The sequence below is a fragment of the Perna viridis genome, chromosome 5 (genome assembly GCF_037379345.1).
Source record: "Perna viridis isolate PV_CMFRI_1.1 ecotype Kerala chromosome 5, ASM3737934v1, whole genome shotgun sequence".
In the NCBI taxonomy this organism is placed as follows: domain Eukaryota; kingdom Metazoa; phylum Mollusca; class Bivalvia; order Mytilida; family Mytilidae; genus Perna; species Perna viridis.
Window position 1 is genome coordinate 22,194,946 of NC_142449.1, and position 16,615 is coordinate 22,211,560.

Below are 16,615 nucleotides of genomic sequence, written 5' to 3' on the forward strand. Positions count from 1 at the left end.
ATAAGTGGCACAGCCAAAATTATATGAATGAAGATGAGAAATTTGTTACATTTGTTCCCTATATCACACAGCCTATATCACACGCTAGACCTATTATCGTACACTCTATATCACCACCTAGACCTGTATCGCATACCCTATATCGCACCCATAATCGGAACACACTTGAAATTTAGATAAAATACATTACATAATGAACATAACATGCCAAAATCTGTATCATATGTATATTGCTTCTTCGGTTATTCAGACGAATGGTTTTATCCAATCAGGAGTGGTCAACACAACGCGAAATCTTACAGTAATATTTAGAATGTCATCCATGAGAAATAAGATTTTGTGGAATATTTAAAATGTTTAACAGATTATACTCAATAACCTTGTTTGGACCAGTTTACACTTTTTATTTCGTACAATCTGTTCAAAAATTAGAAACATTCCTTGATTAAATATGTTAACTTCAGTGTCATTACATGCATTATGCATCAAATGAATATGTATCCTGACATTGTCTTCGAGCATTGATATCTTATACAACAAACCTTACTCACATTGAAACATTTGTTTTAAAATAATAAATACATGTATATATATAGGAAATTTATAAATAACAAGAAATATATAAGACAAACCATTAAAATTCTTCGACCACAAGAGAGGGTGTTCTGTAGATTTATTCTCATTTTTTTTCACGTGCATTAATACTGATTCTTTGATATTGTTGCCTACTGTTTTCTTTGAGATTCTCCGCCTGAGATTCTGTAAGCACTAAACTTACAGAAATTGCATACAAAAATGTCGTATACAACCAAAACCATCCCTCCGTCATAATAAATAGGTGTAATGTGTTCCTGTCAAAACTGTTTAGAATGATTTCAAAATTAACGAATATTAGTTAGAAGTTAGAAGGAATCTTATTTTTGCTACAGTTTCTTCTTGCTGTAAATGAGACACACAGACAAACATACTATAGTTTCAACAAGACAGAACCAAAGATCCAGTGGATATTTTTGCGTAGTACGAGCATCAGCGACGCTTGGATATTATTTTCGAAGGGTCCCCGTCAATACCTCATCATACTTAATTTCAGAGATGATAAAATCTCCAAATTTCTTCACCTTTATTCATCTATCTAATCGTTCATGCTAATTCGTTTCCATGTCGAATGTATCATGAAAAGTCTTTTCAAGTAAGTTCCCCACTCCTTCACTATCCTAAAGGGCTATTTCGGAGAAAAAAAACCCTAACATGCTGATAAAAGCCCGCAAAGTTTATCTTCCGCTTCTAGTAAGAGAATACAGCTGACATTTATCTACTAGAAGTGCCTTCCACAATAGTATCATAAGCTCTATCATATAAGACATAAAAGGGGTGGAAATCTTATTGATATAAAGTCTTGTGGTAAATTCTTCCAAAACAATAACCGAAAATGTCTCTATCTCTATATGTGCGATCTACCATGCTGTGAACATCTTTTACAAAATGTGCTTGGTTAGGTTGCTATTTCTACATACTCCGACAAAGGTTCGCGCCATAGTCAACAACATTGGGTTGAATATTTTCTCAACCGTAAGTAGAAATAGGTGTTTTCCCATTTCTCAACTTTATTCAAGCTTCTTTTTAAATGTATTATCATGAACTATTTCTTATTCTTTTGAAAAATGAAAAGATTTATTGCATCAACTGATTTCAACTCAAAATACAGGTTATTCAGAACCTGTTTCAGCATTTTGTGAGATAAATGCACATCTTTGGAAAACAGCTTAACTTTTTGGAGATAACTGTTTTTCAACGAGACAACTTTCGTCGATTTGCAATCCATGAATTTTTGCTAGTTTTAGTCACTTGGGTTGTATTGTATTTTTACAGATAATTCGCTTAATATTAATTTTATAAATCGGATGGTAATCTTGGGATCAGTGGTCAGCAACTTCCTTAAATCAATGAAATCTGACAATTCTACAGGAACATTCTCCCGAGTTTTTTTTTGTATCTTATTTACATTTTTTAAAATTTTCTCCGAACCTGATTGGAGACACGTCAGAAGAGTTTTAAAAGTATAAAATTCAGTTTTTATCGCGACTGTTGGAAAAAAAGTTTTCCGTGTCCCTCAACAAAAAAAAATGCCACCATTATTGCTTTCATCAGTAGATTCATCCATGTCTTTATCTGTAATTGTTCATAGTAAAGTATTTTTATCAACATTACAGCTGGATATCAACTTGCGTCGATTGAGATTTGCAAAATTAGTTCAGAATAAGGGTAACAACAAAATTACTGAACACTAATCCGATCAATAATCAAGTCAAGTCAAAAATAAATCTGAAACGATTTCAATTAATTCATCCGGATTGATTGAAACCGCAGTCTCCATGACATAACGAAGAACTACATCTTTAATCTGGTTTTCATCTTATACTTCAATTTCTTTGTCTTATAATGACTTGATCATCAACCTGCCAGAAGTATGAGGACGATTGCACCCTTTATTATAATAGATGCAAACATTGCATCCCTAGTAGCACAAGATTAACCTCCTTTACTACATAATTTTTTTCTCTATCTCTTTCCAAATGTCTTTAATAAGTTTAAGAAGAGTAAGGGGCTTCTTAAGTCAATTGCTTGTAAGTTTTTCCTGGCATGGAAACCCTATTCTCGTTTCCACCGCAATCAGAGAGGAGACTCTCCTGCCAAAATTCAATTTTGTCTTTGAGCATTTTTAAATAGCTAGGTAGTTTAACAGGCAATTTCGGCAGCAGTAACTGTCCTGTAATACTTATCGCCAACGTGAAACTCATCATCCCTGTACAGTTAAAAAACCGATGTGATACTTCCTTATGTGTATATGAAAAGGGTTACGATGTTTTTGTTTCCATCCATGATACTTCTGTCAGGTGATGAAACAATATCAAGACTGATATTGATAGCCTTTTTTTCTTGCAGAGGTAGAATATACATAAATCTCATTACTTGTACAATATACCATGATATTTTGTTTCTCCTCTTAAATTTCAGGACAATTTTTCTCTTCAAATTATTGTGTCGGTATGATCTATCACTTCAATTAACCCATCCAAACCAACAATACAGTGCGGTACAATTTACTTCCAGTCACCACATCATCTTTATGCACGCACATCCAATCTCTTGATCGCTGCTTTGTTTTTTTTTTAACACTCATTAATTGACAAACTCTCATAAATTTCTCTATTAATTTGGTTGCATCATAAAATCGATATATATTCTATGTTGCTTTTGAGTTGTCTGCCACCGTAGATTATGTCTTTTCAAAGTAAAGAATGTTTATCGAAATATGTGTCTATATCATACAAAAACGTCTTTATTGCACTGTCGACTGTACTTTTTTTCTTGATGCGAATTTCTTTAAGTCTGATTTTATCAAGATACATTATTTTGAAAAGTTTCCAGTGAGATTTCGTTGATGCTTGAATTCATGCAATCCTAGAAAAAAAAAACAAATTCTAACTGATATCGAAATAACAGAACAAATATGTTATGAATGAAATCAAAATGTTAAATTGTAAAGATATTGTCATCAATGAATATAATAACTGTATTGACATTTTTGAGATTATATTGTTACTTTTAACATAAACAACTTCATTTTCACTAATAATAGAATTCTTGTTCGACGAATAGTCTGCATTTCAATTGACACATATTGCGCTCTCTCCTTGTCGTGCTATGTCTTTGTTGTTAAGGGTAGGAATTCCTGCAGAGACTTTCAAAATGCAAAATTTCATCGAATTGATACCTTAAATATGTCCTCCAGAACTGGATATTAAAGTTACAACAGACACAGCTTCCTTTGCCTGAATTTAAACAAACATCTCGAATTTGAAACAAGTGTTCACAACTGTACCTTATTCTATAATAAGTAAGAGGATTTTGGTCTTCTAAATTATGCAGCTTCTGAAGGTAGGGTTTAGATCTTACAGGTGATAAGAAATGCTTGAGCTTGCAGGTCTCAGTATCGTATTAATTTTCCCATAGACTTCTGTAGTGAAGTGCATATTTTTAGGATTTTAAAAAAAATATGTAAATTGATTCAATAAAACTTTCACTTATGTAGCATTTCTAAGGACATGTGAAAAAATAATTTCCCGCAAAGAAAATAGGGTGAGTCCACGAAGATCGGACAGAAAAGTAGTCTTGAACTATAAATAGCCATTTTCCCTACTTTCACTTTCGTTTTGCACTCACCAAACCAACCTTTTCAGTGGAACATTTTTATGATATTATGTTAGATTTTCTCTTAAAAAAGTTCTTCATCTTCCAGTGTGATGTTTGCTCTATTTTATAAGTCATTGTTCATGTCTTTTGACAAAACATTAGTTTGTAGAGAGGCAAAAAGAAAATGCACTATATTTTTATAGCATCCATATTTTGACGTACACCCGCTCAGGGATATGCAATACGATACTGGTACCTGCATCAATTATACGCAGATTTATAAAAACGCCGTCGTGATTTTGTCCATGTAGTAGCATTTACATGTTTATGAGTTTGGTAATTTTTTATTACTTTTATAATTTGATAAAAGACTTTATGCTTTGCCTTTAGGAGACAGAACTTTGGGATTGAACTTAATATCACTTAAACTAGTGACGTAGTAAGAGTCGCATATTGTTACACTAAAGTATCTTTAGAATTTCACTGAACATGTATACACACCAATAGAACATGCAGAACCAAAAACGAATTATCGTTAAGATTAGATGAGCATTAACGTTCGTTAAAAGTCATGTTGTCTCTACACAATTCGTGTCAGGAAGATAACACCTTATATTTTTAGTTCATCATCATTTTTAGTTGGTATCATTATTATGATGCTTATTCATTTCATATCGACAAAGTTCTACTGGTGATGGCTACAATGGTAAGAATAAAATAAGTTTCATTTTTTTAAACTGTGGAATATGTATTTCTAAACAATCAAGCAGGAAACATCAGAAATACAACGCGTACTACATCAAAGAATAAAAAAAAACCGAACGATGCGAATCCTAATAAACCAATGGTGAACTCAGTTGCTACAAAATGATGAGATGTTTCTGCTGTTTGCAAGACATCCACCGTGCTATTTGTTAAAGAGGAAAGAAATCTATGGGAGGTCGCTGATTATATATTAAAAAAGATACTTACTACAACATTTTATATTTCCATTATTTTGCAAACCATCAAAACACAGAAACATAAAACTTCTTATAAATTCATGTAAAGAACAATTACCTATCTTTTATATTTCAAAAAGAATATCTGGAATCACCAAACTCTTTTCCTTGAAATATAAGATAAACTAAAATTCCCATTACATTTCTACAGAACATTTTCCCGGCAATTATCTCTCCTCTATCTTAACATTTGTTTTATACTAAAATGGTAGCTTTGTGTATGATGCATTGCCATTCAATTTTTTTTTTGTAACACACGCTTTTAACCAGTTTTACTTTCGAATTACGCTAAGCCATTTCCGACAGACGACTTCGAACATTCAAGTTTCAAAATTTCTACATATAGATGTATAGGATGTCGCTAATGCTCTGTCCTTGTCACAAAATAACTTCAAGCATCACTTCATTTGCTTAGTTTTCTCTTTAGATTCCTTTTTTAGATTTAAGTGTAAAATAAATACAAGTTCCCATTTTTACAAATCAAGTTTGTCCTGCTCCTGTACATACACTTATTTATCATTAGCAAGCAAAACTATATAAAGGTTTCCATTCTACTAGAGTTGATAACAAGGGCAGAGTCCCAGAACACGCTCATGTCTTTTCTAATTGAAGTTCTAGTTTATACCAAAATGATAACGCACACACTTTACTTGACATAGACCGAGATTTAAGTTTAAACCAGAAGAAATGCCATCATTAAGTTCCCTTGAAAAACCCAAGGCAAAGAAAACCAAAAGGCAATTTTTTCTTATAGGCCTATAAATATTTCAATTGACATAATCATCTGAACGAAGACGTTCTAGACATGCCATAGTGTTATCAAGCAGAACCTCATAAATAAAACGATTTTGGAATACTCTTGCTGGACAATTCTTCAATTTCCGCTAGATTGCTATACACTTTGGTCAGTTAATTTTGGTCTATGACATACAAAAGCATGCCTGTTTGAAAATGTTTCAATTGAAGTATATCGAAGATGGCCATATACCAGTACAGTCTAATAAAGCTCACGAAGATTGGCGCGATAATCATGTCGAAAGTATAACGAAATTTGTTTCAAGGGCATTTGCTGAATTATAATAAATATAGATCCATCTCTCTCGGATAAAAAAGACTCTAAAAAGAACTAATCCATTAAGAACCATTGCCTTTTTATTTGGATTTGAGTTGTGAAGTACATGTTGTATAATCAGGAACATACGATCACCATGAGATATATAATCACACACAGAAGTTTTGGAAGTTAGATTGGATACATTTTGGTGGTAGGTTTATTAGATTTAAGTTTGTCGGGCTTAAAACATATCACGTTCTTTAATGGCACGACTCAATGAAGAAAAATGGAGGTGGAAGACAAGCTGAAACGTTCCAATACGCAATTCAATGTGTTTTAAAACATTCAGTTACGTGTATTTCATTTGGTGGAAAAAAGTTGAGACATTTTGGGATTTAGATTTACTAAGGTTGAGAGCGTAAAGTAAAGCTGAAACAAGGTTTTACCTTGTAAGTAAATATCAACTATCAGGCGGCAGAAGTTGTCTGTTGTATTTTTGATATCCAGTTCGGGAAGATATATTTACAGGAATTTTTTTTTTGAAGACTGGAGGAATTCCTCTCTTTAACAATAAAACACAATCCGGCAAGAAGAGGGCACACTAGGTGCTCATTGGAATGCGGACGATTTGTTGAAAAAATTACTTTCATTCGTGAAAATGATTTTTTAAGCAACATTTGAACTTCAAATACTAGTAAGTTAGTCGTATAATGATAATTTCTTTACAATTTGACATTTTGATTTCATTCAATATTTATTTGTGTGTTTGTATTAAAATATATAGCCCTCTTTTTGGATTTTCACCTCTAAGTCACAGCTTTTTGGGGGTTTAGTAGGAATTGCTTTGCATGTAAACCCGTCCGTCCTCCATGTGTTTATTGTCTGTTTTTAATACCTTGTAAGCGCAACTTAAAAACACTACAATGAATTCAAATGCAACGTTTTATATGTTGTAAGCGAAAGGATCAATTTATGAGCACCCACACTTTGTTTTGACTGTTTAAAAAGTAATACCAAAGGTAGCCCATGCAAAGTGTGAATCTTAAATTCTATTCCAGGATTTAAGTCTATCATTGTAGAAATCTCTATAAAATATATCGATCTTGTAAGTTTTATGGAATGACAGTAAAGATAAAGGTATAAACCTCTGTTCGTGCAGGAAGAATAATTTCAATCATTTTAATAGAACAGGGAATAACTTTTGTATATGATTGCATATTATAAAACATTATTTTTTAAATATGTTAAATGATAACGCATGTATAAAAAAATTTGACTTTTAGGAAACTTATACAATTGAGAACACTAACCGTTTATTTCGAGTTTTGTTGTAACATTTTGATTATATTTTCCTCTATGGAACTCCGTTATTCGAAGATTGTTTTAAAGAATCATCATGAATTTCCTTCCATGATATGATGATTTTTATAATGTATCATTGATTTTATGAATAATTTATAAAAAAAAAATATTAAGGCTTACAGCATTTACTAGTTGTTCTAAAATTCAATGTCATAATGGCATCTAAAGCGAATGGATCATCGTTAGAGCTTGGGTCAACTAAAGCTAAAAAAGAAAATGAAAATTCAAAACTTAAGCAAAGGGATGTACTTGTAGGAATGTTAGTTGGATACATTGTTGGTATCATTATTATGATGCTTATTCATTTCATATCGACAAAGAAATGTACAAACTGTTCTACTGGCGATGGCAACAATGGTAAGAATAAAATGTTTCATTTTTGTTTAAACTGTGGAATATGTATTTCCAGACAATCAAGCAGGGAACATCAGAAATACAACGCGTACTACATCAAAGAATAAAAAAAAAACGAACAATGCGAATCCTAATAAACCAATGGTGAACTCAGTTGCTACAAAATGATGAGTTGTTTCTGATGTTTGCAAGACATCCACCGTGCTATTTCTTTAAGAGGAAAGACATCTATGGGAGGTCGCTGATTATATTTTAAAAGAGATACTTTATATTGTTTAGTTAATTCATGGTTATTTACGAAACGACTTCAATCTTTTGGCAATATATCCCTGCCCTAGTAGTTAAAGTGTAAGTAGCGGAGTAGGAAATTGCCATAGTACTCACAATTTCTTGACAAGTAATGAGTTGAAAAACAAAAAAACAAACAAACAAAAAACAAACAAACAAATTTTAGACACTATATTTATGACAGTTTACTGCTTTAAAAGCTATCTTTCTCCCATTTTTTTTTGTTTTGGGGAGGGGGGGGTTAAATATATATCTTAAGGATAGATTCCGTTTTAACGTATATTTTGTGTATATTCGTCATAAATTTTACTGCCACTTCAGCTGCAAAAAATACAATAAGTATCTACGAAAAAATATCAACACTACTACATTTTGCACAAGTAAATAGTTTCTTTATACCCTTTTTTTCACTTTCTCTCGCAAAAGTGTCATTTACAGAAGAGAATGATATGGGCCTTTCACGCGTAAAACATATTTATTTCCTAAATTTTTTATTTGTAGAACTCCAAACTGAGTGTGCTGAAGGTTGGATAATACTTGCTGGCGAGCACACTTGTTTCTTTGAAAGTTATTTTGATGTCAACTGGACTGTTGTAGAGCCGGTAAAACATTGTATTTTGTTTATTTCTCTTGTCGAGGCATTATATGCATTTTCATGTTTAAACAATTTGTGATTCTTTGTTGTTCCACCAGTATTGATTATTCTGTGTGATTCTGTGGAACCGAAGACCTTTATAAAATGGGACTGGCACAATATCTGATTGTAGTTGTCTATGTTTAAGATTTATGTTGTTTTCTTTCCTTTTTGTTTGTATAACTCTTATTTTATTTGATACTTTGTTTGAGATTTCCTATATCTGTGGTTTTAGAAGTTTAAGTACCTGACCATTAATTAGCACATATTGTGGTGGCGATAACAATTCTTTGTACATTGACAGAACAACCTGCAGCTTGATCTAATAATGTATATATGTGAAGTGTCTACTCTCTGTTATATACGTATTTTTTTTTCAATTTGCTTTCTATTTCATATTCGAAATATACTGTTGTAAAGCCTTGTAGACAGACTTGTTTGGCCCGACTAATGGATCATATATTACTATCCGGAATTCGCCGTATCATAAAACTTCGAAACCCCTAAAGCGTTGAGGCTTGTTTCCTTGAATTAAACATGGGACTGCAATGTTGTAGCTCATTTGATATACTAAGACATCGTGGCTGTGTTTGGCTTTCTACTTCGATATGTTTGATTTGAGTACCGCTTTGTATATGATTTATTTTTAGTTCTAATGCTGTTGATGAGAGATTACTCCTTAAATTACGTGCATGTACCGAACTACACAAAATTTTGGTAAATTTTGTATCATGTATCAAAACATTAAACTTAATGGGTATTTGGTAGTAACATATAGAGGATATACTATTATTTTGTACTTGGAAGCAAAATTTTCATATGAACGAAACATTTTGTATTTTTTTATGATTTTCAAGTTTTCTGTTTCATATTATCATTTATTTCAAATTGTGTGGGAAAGTATCGTAATATCTTTTCAGAAAAATTTGCAATATTTATATGATTGGTATTTTTGTATTAAATAACCACTGTGTTTATGCCACTGCTGGTGCACCAAATCCTTATAACAACGAGGCTTCTTGACATGTATTGCACACAGTAGAACATCTTGGTCATGGATTTGGTTTCATATTTCGATGGTTTTGGCTATGAGTGATTCTTGAATACACTTTATGATTGGATTTAGATCTGCCTATATATTTGATTCAAATGCTGTTGCAGAGGTTACTCCTTGAAACACGTGCACAGCATACCGATTTTTGCAAAATTTATACGATTGGTACATATTGATATTATGTAATAGGTGTGTGTGTAGTGTAATGTAGAGGGTACACTATTAATGTTTACTTGGAAGTAAAAACTTTCACATTAACAAAACCTTTTTTTCTTTCTTATCATCATTTATTTCAAATTGTGTGGGAAAGTATAGTGATATCTGTTCATCCTGTATGAAGCTTTATAATTGAAAGCAAAGATTAACATCAGCAATTTCATTACAACTTATTGAAAGTTACTGCGCAATGAGATAAGTTACGTCTTATGGCTAAAGTAAATCAAATCGCTAGCTCACGCCTTTTATTCAATTCATCGAGTTAATAGAAGAAATAGAAAGAGAAGCAAATTAATTTTTTCTGACCCTAATTGGCTAAATATTCTGAATGCTTAAGAGATAGCATATGAAAATGTTAATTTGTTTGTTTGTGTGTTTGTTTGTTGGGGTTTAACGTCCGAGCAGCAATATTTTAGCTATATTCAGACAATGAACATGAAATGGATGATAAAATGAACATGGAATGAAAAAAAAGGATGGGTCACAATGATAATAGGGTCGACAAATTTTGATTGCCACTGGAAAAAGGGGAGATGGGTAAGGTCGGGCAATTTAGCCTCCTGTGGCGGAGCGCAAAGGTTCCTACTCCTATCGAATACCACAGCAGGGTTCTTTAACGTGCGAGGAACGTGGCATCTTTCCCAACACGGTGCACCACTATGGTTTGCGGTCAGGTTTTCCGTATTATAGCCTGACAACCCCAGCATGTAACACGCCAGGGGTACCCCATTCCACCACCTGGGGCACACATCCCAGTTGCTCTGTGGGCAGAGTGCCTAGCCCCCGGCTAGGTTTCTGAGCACTATTTAGTCGCCTTATACGACAAGCTTAGCGCTGCTTAGGCCTATTCTTTTAACACCCGGACCTGCACGGGGCAAATGTTAATTTGAAATTGACTTTGAAATGTAGTATTCATATATCACTTTCCTAGAAACTACTCTGTTGGAATAAGAGAAGGAAGTTGACACATACTCGTTATGTATTATTAATGAAGAAAAAAAGAATGTGTATATATTACTTTATGATTCGATTATTTTTGCGGCTATGAAAGTTTCATGTGCATGTTTAGTCTCGTGTTCACTTTAAGAGTGACCGTTTATGTCATTGATCATCAACAAAACATTACCATACAAATACTGATTTCTAAAGATAACGCTTTTTAGATAATAAAATATACAATTCAGTACATGGTATATCAATTGCTTATTGGTCGTACCATAAACATTCATTAATCAGGGTAGTCGCGACCGACAGGTCAGTTTTTCTATTGTGTTACCGATTAGTACCGCGTCTGGTATGCAAGAAAATGCAATAAATAAGAAAAGGGGCTATGAAAGCAGACAGTTCCATGATTGAAACGAATCAATTATAAGAATTCCTTACAAAGCAGAAATACTTACCACAGTTCATGGACAGCATATATTGTTAGCATATAGCTAAAGCATTTTATCTGTACCTGGATGGGAAAAAAATGGGAATCGGAACTTCATAAGGCAATCCAACATATACAACTACAACGCATTAAAGGATCAAAATAGCCAATCATAACTCGGACCCATCTTCATTTGGTGTCTCCTATCAGATAGTTTCTCTTCTTTTTTGCGTGATTTGAATTCAACAACTCCCGAGAACGATCAATGAAAGTGTCAATTTATTGTACAATAAAAAATCATTCGTTTATTTTTTGTTGTTTAATACATATAATGCATTTCTTAGTTGACACATGATCAAGGCTTCCCATGCAAAATATGTAAAATTTGCCTCTTTCTGTTACTACTAGTGTGTCGACTTCAGCAATGCTGTAAATACAACGGCTGTTTATTAAGCAGATTTTATTACGTTTAGTCTTTCCTGTTTTATCGATTTTTACAAGTTTGACCGTGACAATGTGAAGCTATTCAGAATAATAAGAAGAATTGTAGAAGGATTTGAGTATGATCACGAGTGCGAAAGATTAATCGAATGAATAAAACTTGTTCCGCGCATTTGTTAAATCTTCAAGCGCTCTCGGCTTGTAAGATCATTCTTTGGTTATTCATGACTAACTTCTAAAATACCCTTTTTATCATATGAATTTTATTTCAAGAAAATATCTGGTATTTTCAAATGCCGAATTCATTTTCATTCTTCATTGAGACAAATAACGCAATTAAAACCATTTTTATAAGTAGCTGTCATTGTAAGAATCATGCAAAATGTGAAAAATGTGATACACCCAAAACAAAAAGGCTACATATTTTTATTTTTGTTATTAAGTTGTTTTATGGGTCTAAAATATGAAATGTGTAATTATTCATTCAAACCTGCCTGCTCTTAGGAATAGTCAACATTGAAAATCCAATAATCTAATGTATTTGAGTGTCATTTACAGCGTTATCTCTCTTTATTTTGAAATTTAATATGCATTCTATATTTTTATCTCCTAAGAACACGGGTTATATGAAAAACTGAATATTAATTTCTGTTTACTATCGCTATTCTAACAAAATATCAAAAATAAAAATATGTTTTTTACCTATGAATCACATTTTGCATGATTCTTAGCTGAAGGGCTACTTAATATGTGACAATGATTTTTGGCCAAAAAAAGTCAATGTGAAATATTAAACAATAATATTTATTACACCGGAATATTCAAGAAATTGCAAGTTTGTATGAATAACAACTTTTTGTACATTTTGATTAAGCTTTGGTGTCGTTTTGGTGCTAATATTTCATTGTTCTTTTTTATCGCTTATAATTACTACTCATTCAATGAGGACCCTATCGTTTACTATGGGGATATTGATGTGGTTTTGAATGTCATAACTACGTATGTCAGACTACATTAATTTGCGATAGTATATCTTCTTAAGTATCAGTAAAATAATTATTTAGATACTGCTAGTGCTAGATGTGATACAAGATGCAGTAGAACGCCATATTTTTTTACGTAACTATGGTCCTTCATGAATACAAATTAGTACTTTGGATAAAACCAAACATCCCTCTTTCAATTAACCAATTCAAGAACAATAATTCTTGCTTATTGTCAATTTATTATGCATATTTCATATAATTTTTTTACGCGAAAGAGGAATAACCAAATGGCACTCTATGACTGGTTATGAGGTCTTTAACTGTTTCTTAATTAGATATAAAAGTGCATTTTGTAGGTTTTCAAAATGCATGCATTACCTTTTTTCAGATATCAATTGTCATAAGATTTACCATAAAATCAATTATTCCATATCTGCTCATTTCAGGAAGCTGGAACAAACCAAATTGGCCAGTACTTTAACCAGATAGAAAAACTTCAAGGTAAATAACTATAAATGCATATACATTGTACATTATTATCATCACTAGCCCTTACCTAAAAACACAAATTTGTCTAAAAAGAAATGGTTCAGTTTCGTTCTGTTTCACTTAGAAAACTTGATAGATTTGACATCTGTATTGTTCGTTGTTCATTTTTGTTGAAAGTTTTCACTTACAGTTTACTTTAATGTCCATGGACAATATATGGTCAACTATTTCGCTGTACCTGTATACAATGTAGTTTTTGGACCAGCTACAGCCTATCCTCTGTTGTGAGGGTTTCCTAGTCGTTCATGGGTGACCTTGAACTGACATTTTTAACCCCGGTGGGATATTGTCTCTTTGACATATTCAATATACCCATTCTCGTTACATTCAAGATTTACTTGATAGTATAAACATTATCACCAAAGTTACAGAGATTATATGATAGATCTACCTTCAAAAGAGAAACAAATTAAATAAGGACTGTACAGATCTCATAAAAAAAACTTTGGGAAATGCAAAATGCATTGACTGAGGATCATATTCTACATACTTGAGGAAACTTCAGTCTTTATAAATATAAGAATGTAGGTGATTAATGCATTTCAAAAACCCAACGAACTCACTTTCATGCCTTGTTCAGAAACAGCTACTGGTTACATAACCAGTCTTAGTTTTTCATTTGGAGGTTGCGCTTTTGACATAAATGTTATATAGATTGTACAAGAAATTGGCATTTTGCAAGAGTTATCATTCTTGATTTTGTGTTATTTGGCTGATTTTAGTGGGAGATAAATGAAAAATTTCTAATTTCTTATTATGTGAACTGGTACTTAATAACTGATTAACCTAAATAGTTCTTTGCTAAATATATATACAACAAATATATACGAAAAGATGAATTTTGAATGTATACAGTTCTAGAGTACAGTCACAAAAAGGTGTTTACACCAATCATGAGCATAAAAAAGTGTATAGTTAGTCCATGTTTTATTAGAACAACAAATACATTCAAAGATACAAATCCTGTTTTCTTTTATAGTATTTATACACCTAACTTTTGAGATAAGACTTTCGAAGACGTTATTCTAAAGTTACTTGTAATGCTGATGGGGTAATCAAGGGAACCAAGATGAAAAAATGAAATCATTTGGAAAATGATGATCATTCCAGTATGTGGTGACAAATTCAAATACCTTCATCCTTTTGAACAAATCTTATTTTTATTACATTATTTGGTGAAATAAAACTTGTTTGTGTGTAATTTATCTCGGACAATATAACACCTTGTAACTATTGTGTCTTGTCAAAAATGACAATGACATGACAATGCTTAACTGTAAAAACTTGACGGAAACAAAGTTATTACTTAAAAAAGAATTGTCGACCAGGACAAGATCCGATCGGCTTTTTTCGTTTTTTTTTTGTTTCGTTTATAGAAGCGCTATCTTGACCTTATAGTTCGGGAATTTTCGTGCAATTAATGCAATTGTGTATTTCTTAGAATATTATAGTTGATTAAAAATTAGTATTGAATTTATTTTATAGATGTCGATGATGATATTCTGATTGGCACTGTTTTCAACAATGGCCGCGGATTTTATCAGTGGGTGGGACAAAGCCCGGAAGTCATCCCTGACACCAAAGCATCAAATTCTACGGATGTTTGTCTGAGTGAACTTCAGGGTACACCTTCTGAATGGGGGATTAATCTCGATGATTCCGCATTGGGCATATGTAAGGCGTGACACAAAACGCCATAATTGAAGTTTATCAAAAATCTAAAACTTCAGTGGTTATATATCCTGATGGAATAGTGTTGTTTTTCATGAAATCTTTGCTTGGAGCCTTTCGTCATTTTCGAATGATTGTATATAAGAATATGCTTTTGTTCCTTTGTTTTTTGTCCTTTTTTTTTTTTTTTTTTTTGTTCTTCCTTTTTTATTTGATGTACTGATTAAGTCATTTTTCTTTTATGTAATCATTCTGTGTTAAAATATTTACACATAAAAATATATGCTTACAGATACAGAAGCATATGGACATAGCATAACTCTGTATCAGTCGCCTGTATTATTTTATCACTGTTTTAACATGAGAGTAAATGGACAAATATCGACGGATGGAATAACTTATTCTATTCGACTTACTTTATCGTTAATGATCGTTAATCAGAAATAAAATATATATTCTTAAATTTTGAAGTATTATTTAGAAATGTGTCAAGAAATGAGAGTTTGTGAAACCTACAATCTGATAAAGTCGTCCCTTTGAATGTGTTCCGATTGGACTATTATTAAAAAATACATGTTTTAGCATCTTCTGGGTCAGTGTCAATGCTTGAGGACCAGAAGTCCCAGTCCGAGGATATTCGTAAGCCAGGTAGTTTAACTTTCCGACTCGATTCATATCAAAGATTATTTATCGAAATTTGTATACAGTATAAGAAAATTTAAAACAATGTTAAACAAAGGAAATAGACATACACAGCAAAGAACATGAAATATTTAAAATAACAAGCACAAAGAAAACAAATGAACAACCCGAACTCCGCTGAAAACTGGAAGCGTGAACCAGGTGTACCGGTAGGGTAATCGTCCTCTGTTTTTCTAGAAACATTGCCGATTTGCTCTAAACGTAACGTCCGAGGTACAGTAAAGAAGAAAGAAAAACTATGAAATGTTTAACTAGGAGGTTCTCGTAGTGCAAATGGGTACACCATAACGATCTACGAGTTTATGAAAACTATCATGAAACTTGTGTAATGATGATTTAATCTTGTAGAAACATATCGTTGTTCCAGAAGCCTAATCGAAATCATTCTTCTGAATCTGTTCTAGTTTAGCTAGAAGTGTCTCACAAAATTCTTAACATTATCTGTCTGTGTGTTTGTTTGTTAAAAAAAAAAACAAAAAAATTTGGATTTTCCTGACTGCCTTGTTGCTTAACCTTGCTTTTTTATTATTTCTTTCACTGGGTGGTATTCGATAAATGACTTAGTAGCCGATTTTCTTTTAAAAACTGCAACTCCTCCGTAATATTGTCCATCTTTTCTTTTTGAGAATATGATTCAAGAGTACTTGTAATCAAACCAAAAGAAGTCATTTATTCCTAAAATGAGCAGTTTGGTCTCTTCCCCTTAAAAAAATGAGCTTGATTTCTCGTCTCAAACA

General features: G+C 32.3%; 1 protein-coding gene across 1 annotated transcript; it reads left to right on the forward strand.

Moving 5' to 3' along the window:
* Window positions 1-7,766: 7,766 nt before the first annotated feature.
* LOC148616521 (uncharacterized) lies at window positions 7,767-15,618 on the forward strand. Its single transcript, XM_088585083.1, has 4 exons — window positions 7,767-7,968; window positions 8,755-8,855; window positions 13,403-13,457; window positions 14,991-15,618. Exons 1-4 carry the CDS (start codon window positions 7,767-7,769, stop codon window positions 15,188-15,190), a joined length of 558 nt encoding a protein of 185 aa, XP_088441209.1. The 3' UTR covers window positions 15,191-15,618.
* Window positions 15,619-16,615: the final 997 nt, after the last annotated feature.

Excerpts from the sequence above, each read along its gene's own strand:
- LOC148616521 (XM_088585083.1), top strand. The coding sequence starts at position 7,767 with ATGGCATCTAAAGCGAATGGATCATCGTTAGAGCTTGGGTCAACTAAA. Across the intron at positions 7,969-8,754 it reads TACTGGCGATGGCAACAATG|AACTCCAAACTGAGTGTGCT; the intron begins GTAAGAATAAAA and ends TTTTATTTGTAG. Across the intron at positions 8,856-13,402 it reads ACTGGACTGTTGTAGAGCCG|GAAGCTGGAACAAACCAAAT; the intron begins GTAAAACATTGT and ends TGCTCATTTCAG.